The 8473-nt window shown below is 49.6% G+C and overlaps 1 protein-coding gene across 5 annotated transcripts in view; it reads right to left on the bottom strand.

The window, feature by feature from the left end:
* Positions 1-392: 392 nt before the first annotated feature.
* ELF5 (E74 like ETS transcription factor 5) overlaps positions 393-8473 on the bottom strand; it is a 44164-nt gene continuing 36083 nt past the window's right edge. For 4 of the 5 annotated variants that reach the window (XM_027072912.2, XM_015074395.3, XM_053203318.1 and 1 more), the window contains exons 5-7: positions 3369-3437; positions 1984-2179; positions 1317-1535 (exon numbers count right to left, since the gene is read on the bottom strand). In XM_027072912.2, the coding sequence (XP_026928713.1) occupies positions 1439-1535; positions 1984-2179; positions 3369-3437 (362 nt within the window). In that variant the 3' untranslated portion in view covers positions 1317-1438. Of the gene's footprint in view, positions 1536-1983; positions 2180-3368; positions 3438-8473 lie in introns of all 5 variants that reach the window. The other variant, XM_053203319.1, reaches the window with a different exon arrangement.

Raw genomic sequence — 8473 nt, 5'->3', positions numbered from 1 at the left:
ATGTAGAGGTGGTGGGTAGGGTTACTGCATACATTTCTTGCATCTTCTGGGGCTCTTTACACGTCCCAAACGCTAAGAAACGAAGTGTCGTCAAAGGTTTCCCAGGTCGCTAATGCTTTGCCGAGTCTGCCTTGTGGAATTTAACGACACAGAGACACTTTAACATGTTAAATATTTTATTCACATTGTTTACAAACTATATCCACCTGGAAAACACGTGAATCCAAAAATAGATTATTTTACAGTAATTCACATTTTTTTAAAACACGTTGCTTTTGAAGTTAAACTCTACGCACGGAGGTCCTCAGCCTGTATCCTGTTTCAGTGCTTGTCACATGGAAATCCCTGCTCGGGTGGAGCAGCAGTCCTAGGGGCAGGCCACCTCATTGTAGGTCACTAACGGTTCCCCCCCACCCTCCCCCCTCGCCCCGTGAGTAATGAGAAGATGTCAGTGCAGACTCAAACCTGTGAACATTTACTGGTATAAATTCACTCTCGCTACTTTTGTCAAGGAAATGTGTTTTAGAGCTTGAGTACATGTCAGGAAGACAAAACAAAAGAGGCTTATACATTTAATCGGCCATTACAGAGTGGTCAGGGCACTGCCGGGTCTATAAAGGTTTAACGCCTTGGCCACTGACGGAATCGACGAGTTACAATTTTGTGGCACTGACAGCTGGAATCAGAAACAGCGGTGATTGGGAAATCGGTACAAGTATCTGTTGATTAACTTGGCTGCCCCCCGCCAGGAGGGGAAGAAGGGGAATAAACTCAGCAGGAGTAAATAATGTGCCTAATTTTAAGGGTGTTGCTCTAGAAAGATGGCCATGGGAGTTTTGCTGAGCGGCCCGAGAGATGCTCTGGTTCAGAAACTTACTATTAACCCATGCTAAATCCAGTCACGTCCCAGCTTGATGGATTAGCTCCTTTATTAATTAAGAAACTTTTCTATGGCATTTGACGTGAACGACTTAAAATCTACAGTATGTTTGTCTCCCCCACGTCTCACCCCCTCCCACTATACTAACTGCTTTTCCTTTGTGAGCTGCCACGGTTAAAAATGTGAAAACTTCTGAGCCTTTCGAACGGGAGCACCGGACGAGTCTCCAGTGGCAGAACTGGATCCTTTCCTCCGAGCAGCACCAATAGCATGGGCTATTGTGTGTCTGCAACTCTTGATTCGGGAAGTAATGTTTCATCAAGGTACTGCGAAAGATCACCCCCTCCTCCCCCTTGGGTAAGGCAAAAAAAAAGGAATTTCTTAAGAGCTGCTGCCGCTGTCCCCACGCAGGTGACAACAACTCTGAATCCAGATGTAAGCTGACAGGTGGAGAAATTTTATCAGCACATTTGCAGGTTGACAACAACAAAAAGACTTTGCAATGGTCTCTGGTGATCCGATTGTTTTAGAAGACAGAGATCCGTAAAACCGAGCAGATCATAGCTTGTCTTCCTGCCACCCGTGTGCATTTTTGCCAAATTTGTACACTAGCCTCCGGTCGACTCGTTCCAGAATTCCCGTTTTGTAGTAGTACCTGAGAAGGGCAAGCAGAAGACGAATGTGGGGAGGTTCGCACCCCCCGGAAAACAACAGAATACAAACCCTGTCCTTCATTCCTCTTAGGTGAGCAGGCTGGTCTTTGGTTACCCTGGTATTTTCACACCCTGCTATCAGCTTACACTTAAACCTTTCCCAGACATCTTGAAGACTGAGCCTCCCCACTCTCAGTTCAAAGCGCGTTTTGTGTGTGTATGTGTGGGATGGCCTGCACTCAGCATGATCCCCGGGGCCACTGCCAAGAATGCGAAGGACGGCGTGTCCATTTACAAACCATAATCCCACCTGTAACTAAGAACCACAGTGTTGTCTCATGACCTTTCGATTATCAAGGAAGGAGCTGCAAACACAGTTTAATCCTCTGTGGCTGGCCATTTTGTATAACTCTGCCCGAAGGCTCATGGCATTTCATGCTCTCAACTTACCTCAGGGCTCTGCTCAACTTTTCATACGTCATTCTGTCATTTTTCTTCCTTTGTCCCCACATCTTTGCCAGGGCTTCTGATTTTACCACCCGAAAAATACCTTGTTCCCTATCTTCCCATTCCAGAATGCCACAGTTTTCTTCAGGAGATAGAAGCAGGTCTCGCACAAATTCCCATAGATGAGAACTTTGGAGGCCTTTTGAGAAGGAAAAAAAAAAAGTTACTTAAAAATTTTTTAAGGGGCACGTAGGTGGCTCCGTTGGTTGAGTGTCCGACCCCTGATCTCAGCTCAGGTCATGATCCCAGGGTTGTGGGATTGAGCCCCATGTCGGACTCTGTGCTGACAGCACGGGGCCTGCTTGGAGCCTCTCTTTCCCTCTCTATCTCTCTGGCCCTCCGCCCCACTCATTCTTTTCCTCTCTCTCTCTCAAAATAAATAAATAAACTTAATTTTTTTTAAAAAAATTCTAAGAGAAGTATACAACTTCTCATTAATTTATGAGAATAGCTGCTTCTTTTATGGGGTTATTTTCCATCGTTATGACCCAGTGCTCCACTTGGAACCTGACTGAGCCATGAAATGTCTGTCTTCTATGAAAGCAATCAGAAAACACACATACGGGGACGCCAAATTTATACTGACTAGAAACACCACGGCTCACACACTGTCCTCGCTTCGTGGAGCTATGCACTAATTCTTAGGAATTAATTACGTGACAGTCAAATGGGCCGACAGGCATTATGGTTGTACTCAAATCCCATAACCCTACCTCTCTGGGCAGACCAATCCTACAATTTTGTTTTTCATGAAAAGCTGATATGTCTCTTGTTTTCTTAACCACTTAACCACACTTTTCCATTGTGGTTAAGACTGTCTGGAGAGTCCAACCACCTGGGTTTGGGTCCTGAATTCACCTCTTCTAGCTCTGTAATCGTGATCTCTCTAGTTATCTGTGAAATGGGATAAGAGTACCTACCTCCGAACAGACGTTGGAGGATTATGATTTAATACAGAGTTAGTTCTGCACTGGGTAGATTTTAGGGCCGGGAAAGGCTAAAAGAACTGCCAACACCTGGTGTTTTCTCTACTCTTGTCCATGAGTACTTCAGAGAGAAAACTCCCCAGCAGACCAGGAGAAATAGACTCTTATTCAGAAATTCACCACGGTTAGAAAATTTCTTTCCTTCCTCATTTTAATTCTTGTAACACGATGTCTAAGTGAAAAGCAATGTGATTTTGATGCCATCAAAGTCAACTTTTCTGGTACCTTCTTTGGGAAACAACTGGTCCCATTCAAACATTTCAATTTGAAAGTGTATTAGAGTGCTTGTCTCATGAGTGGTTATAGGAAATTAGAAATGAGAAATGGCGTCTCTACACTTACTCGTTCGACTATGACTGTGACAGTCTTGACTTTTGGTGCCACTGGTTTTCAAACAGTTGGAATCGGCATCTGAAATAGAATGATTTGTAGCAGGAGAAGTCACTCAGAGCTTAAATCACACCAAAATGAGCAACTCTTAACTGGCTGCCTTTGTGGCAGCCAAGGCACTTTGGGGGTACGTAGTAGGTGCGAGGTGTTTGCCTGCAGGAAGCGTTTGCATGCTGACCCGCTGGGTGCCAGGTTCTGGGCTCTGTGCTGGGAACAGGAGAGAATGAGACAGACCTGGTCCCTGTGCAGGTGGAACTTAAGGACCCACAGGCAAGGCAACACACGAGTCAAACGAACAATCCACCTATTTAAGGTGTTGGGAAGGAAGCAAGACATCAGATAGAGAACAAATGGGGGGGGGGGAGTACCCACTTTAGGTGGGGTGGCCAGGGAGGGCCTCCTGTGCAGGAGGGATCTGCGCAGATGTGAGGAGGTGCGAGAGGGTCCCAGAGGGAGGGAGCAGCATGTGCAGAGACAAGCATGCAGAGAGAACCAGTGAGGCAGGCATCTGTGTCCAGGGGAGGGGCAGACAAGGATGCTGGGGAAGCCGGCTGCTGGCAGAGCCCACAGGGCCTTCCTTACAGGCCATAGTAAGGACTCGGGGTTTTATTCAAAGAGTAAAGTGAAGACTTTGGAGTTTGACAAGACCCACATTTAAAATTTTTTTTTTATAAATTTTTTTAACGTTTATGTATTTTTGAGACAGAGAGAGACAGAGCATGAACGGGGGAGGGGCAGAGAGAGAGGGAGACACAGAATCGGAAGCAGGCTCCAGGCTCTGAGCCATCAGCCCAGAGCCCGACGCGGGGCTTGAACTCACAGATCGTGACCTGAGGTGACGTCGGACGCTTCACTGACTGAGCCACCCAGGCGCCCCAAGATCCACATTTTAAGAAAATTTCTCTGACTCGGGTGTGCAGAACAGACTGGAAGGGACACTAGCAGGAGCAGAGAGAGACCAGAGCTGATGAATAGCATAAAGCAAGGCAGGAACTCAATACAGAGCTCAATTAGAACTCACGCTGTAAGTAACCGCTTGAGACCCTCGCACAGCATCGTTTCAAAGTAGTATATGGTTTACGGAAAAATGAAACAGGTGGTACCAGATCTCACCCACCCACCCCCTGCCGCTCCCCTTGGTCACTTTGCTCCAGCCACACTGGCTTCCTGGCTCTTTCTGAAACTCACGTGCACATTCTACCCCAGGGTCTTTGCACTTGCCCTCCCTCTACCCTGAGTGCTCTTTCCTTGGATATCCGTGGTTCGGGCCCTCCTGTCCATCTTTGCTCAAAGTCTCCATCTCGGCGGACTCACACACACTCACCCCTACTCAGCATCCTGTATCCACAATCCCTTATTTTATTTTGCTTTTTTTTTTTTTTTTGCCTTAATATTTATCACCATCGAACCTGATCTTTTATTTAGATCTTTTATTTAGAACATCTTTTATTTAGTTCACGCTCTATTCCCATCAGAAGTCAGGGATTTGTGTCTCCAGATGTATTGTCCCCCCGACACCCAGCCCAGGGCCTGGAGTATGATAGATACTCAGTAGGTAGTACTGAGCAACCACTATACCACATGCCATTCTGTACTAAGCATGTGTACTGTGAGTCTAGTAGGTATACTACGCTATAATCACTGGATGAAAGGGTAAGTATGTTGTCAAGGAAAGGAATGGTGTCCTATGTACCACACTGGTGACCAGGTCAATCTGTCTCAGTGCTACTGGGTCATGTCTCTCCCTGACTTACCATCCTGCAGCAGCCTCCTCTTGTCTCCAGGATGAAGCCTGCCACGTTAGTCAGGCCTTTCACAAACCGACCTCCACCCAGCTCGCTAGCCTTCTGTCTTGCTGCTTCCCAACTTCTTCCCTTCTCTTGAGTTAGATAGTCCCAATGCAAATCGGCTTTCTCCTGCCTCAGGGCCTTTGCATAGCTCCCTGCTCCCCACTTCCACCAAACCCACTCTCGCTCTCCAGACCTCTTCAGGAAGTCTTCTCTGAACTTACCCCTGGGTCAGGTCCCCTCTCTGTCTCCTAGCGACTGTGCGTGCCTTAGTATCACAGCAGTGGTTGATCTTGTCTCTTTTCTGCTCTACGGTGGAACGCTTGCTAAATGCCAAGTGCTTGTTAAGTGCTTCACGCAAACTATCTGATTTAATTACTGCAACCACCTTGTGTGGTACGGTTGCTATGTCCACTTTATGGAGGAAGAAATGGAAGCCCAGAGAGCTGAAGGATTTCATCCCGAGCGGTGGAGGCAGGACTTGAACCCACGGCAGTTCCGTTCCAAAGCTGACGTTCGGAGCTATTACTCTAGCCTGTCTTTCATTGTAGGTGTTTGACAGACGTTTCCCGACTATGAGCTAAGCTTGTTGAGCGTGTGCTGTGGCCGGGTACTCACCTCACCCACCCTCGTGGTGACCTTCTGTTCCTATCCCCACGTGACACGGAAATAAACGGCGGCGCAGGGGGCTCGGGGAGCACACTGCAGGTCATGGGCTAGTTTGTTCGCGAGTAGTGAGCCACCGCACGCCCACGCCACGAGGTGCTGGAGGCATGGCCCAAAAGAGGTCCAAGTCTCTCCTCTGAGACCTCCGAGTGGGTAGCAACATCTCACCAACGAGCCAATATGGACCATTTTGGCCGGTGATAAATGCTGGGAATATTGAAACAGGGCGGGGGCAGGGAAAGCGGCGCCCCGGATGGTAGGGGGGGCGGGGCACGGGGCAGGTCACGTGCCTGGCCAGCGCCGGAGCAGGCCGACCTCAGAGCCCTAAGCTCCAGCAGCCCCAGTGCATGTCCACTGGAGCAAACAATGAGGTGCATGCATGCCTTCAGCCTTCAGGGTCCCTGGGCCTCTTCACCCTTTCAGGTACTACAGCCTGGAATTGCACTGATGTGGAAAAACAGGCCCACGCACACGGGCAGGTATGTGCAAACCACAAGTGAATGCCCGGGCGAGGTCAGCGGAGAACGGGGACAGCTGCCAGGTGGAGAGACGTAAAAGCAGGTGAGCAGGACAGACAGCTGGCCAACTGCGACAAGAAAGACCGCTGCCCTTCTGTCCCCTCAGACGCCATGCTGCATGCACAGCGTCCCCCACGGGGCAGACCTGTTGTTGGGTTAATTTAATCTTTTAAGAAGAGAGAAAGCAACTGGAGTGGTGAAAATAGACGAAGGTGAATTACTAACCGGTGAAGAGACAATAAGCTTTCGCTGAAATGCCAAAACGGCAGGAAGAGGGAGGGGAAAAGTCGCCCTTTTAATTTTTATGATTTCTTCCATGTGTTGCAGATGAGGGGTATTCGGCTGGCTGGGGTGAACACAGGATAGGTCAGTGTGAAACGGGGTTATGTGGACTGTGGGAGCCTCTCCTTGTGGGTCTTGCCAGACATAACTCTGTTTTATCTGCACCCAGTCCTCACTGGTGGCTTTGAAGCCACTCACGGGTCCCCTAGACTGGAGGCCTGGCTTGGCAGGGTGGCAGTGGGGGGCCATGGGGGCAGAGGCGCTGTGGCCATCAATGAGATGGCCGGGCAGAGGCAGGTTTCCAAGTCAAAACCTCCACTGATGCCAGCCGGAGGCCACAGCACCCCCACGAACCCGCTGTATTTCTTTGCCAGTGGTATTCTGGGGGACACTTCTCCCTGTCTCAGAACTATCTTTATCTCGAATGTGTCCCCGCAGCTAGGCTGTGCCAGTGTGGGGTGACTGGGACGTGGCCTCGGTTCTCTGCTGTCTCTGGGATTTGGAAAGGTTCGGTTGCCTTGAGGCTGGAGACTGCTAAAACGTGGCCAAAGGATATATTCTCAGTCATTGACTGAAGTCCAGAAGCCACTATGGGGCAGGAGAGGCAGAGCTTCCAAAAGCAGCTCATCACATCCCCACGACGTGAGCGGTGCCATAGAGCCCAGTCTCCGTGTCAGGAGGAGAGGCTCTGAGCCTAGAACCCAGGCCTTCAGGCTTTGTTTTCTGGCGTTTCTGCAGTGGGGGTGGGAGGGGCTGGGGCGTGTCACTTGGGCCAGTCCAACAGTTTCAGAGCTTGTTGGGCCTGGGTCCCTTCAGCAGGTACTAAGTTGAAAATCATCTCGTTCTCTGGATCACTGCAGAGCTGGGCCCAGACCCAGAAGATTCTTGAGCCTTGGGTCTCAGCTGAGGGGGCAACAGAATGAAGAGAAGGGTCTAGGCGCTTGTGCACATATGCATGTTTGAGCGCGCGCGTGTGTGTGTGTGTGTGTGTTTGGTGAATGGCATAGCGTATACAAGAACAGACTTTGAGAAAATGAATTGGAATCCCATCTTATTTGCAAGTTATTGCTCTTCTGATTTCCTCAGGTGTGAATGGGAGTAACAAAGCCACCTGTTGGAGTTTTAATGAAGATTAAATGGGCTAAAGTATGTGCCATACTCTTGCTGGCACCGCTCTGGGCACGTGTTTCACGGATGCCAACGAGTGATGTTAATCTTCACCGAAGACTCATGGGAACGTTACCTGAAGCCTCCGGGATGCCAGTCGTCTTGGTTGGCCAAGGCCTTGGCCTCTGGCTGGCATAGCTCATTTCGGGGTGGATGGTGTCTAAGATCGTGAAACATCACCTGGGCCGTGGGCATCATGATCATATGTCCTGGACTTTCTAGAACAGGCTCCTTATATGATCTGTTCCTACTAAACTGTACATTAGGGTTTCTGTTTGGGGAAATCTGTGAGAGAGCCAGGGGCCCAGGGGGAAGGCTGTGGTTTCCTGGCTGTAGCCGTGGAGGCTGCAACTCGGCAAAGCTGTGGTGCTCATTTTCGGTTGTGCTCACCAGACCACATGACCCTGAGTTCAGTCTAGAACTTGTGCCTCCCTGATTGCAGCAGGCTGGGCAGGGCATGCACTGGGAGCGCTTGTCTCCATGGGTGCGTGTGCCAGAGAAGCCAGCTCAGAGTCCTTGTCTTATCACCACCTCTGCCTCCAGAAACTTCTCTCTGTCCCTCCCGTCACCTGGTCTGGGCCACCATCACCATCACTCTCCTCCTGGACAGTAGCCTCCTGGCTGTCCTCCTTCCTGA

The sequence above is a fragment of the Acinonyx jubatus genome, chromosome D1 (assembly GCF_027475565.1).
Source record: "Acinonyx jubatus isolate Ajub_Pintada_27869175 chromosome D1, VMU_Ajub_asm_v1.0, whole genome shotgun sequence".
In the NCBI taxonomy this organism is placed as follows: domain Eukaryota; kingdom Metazoa; phylum Chordata; class Mammalia; order Carnivora; family Felidae; genus Acinonyx; species Acinonyx jubatus.
This window is presented reverse-complemented; position numbering and strand designations above follow the sequence as displayed.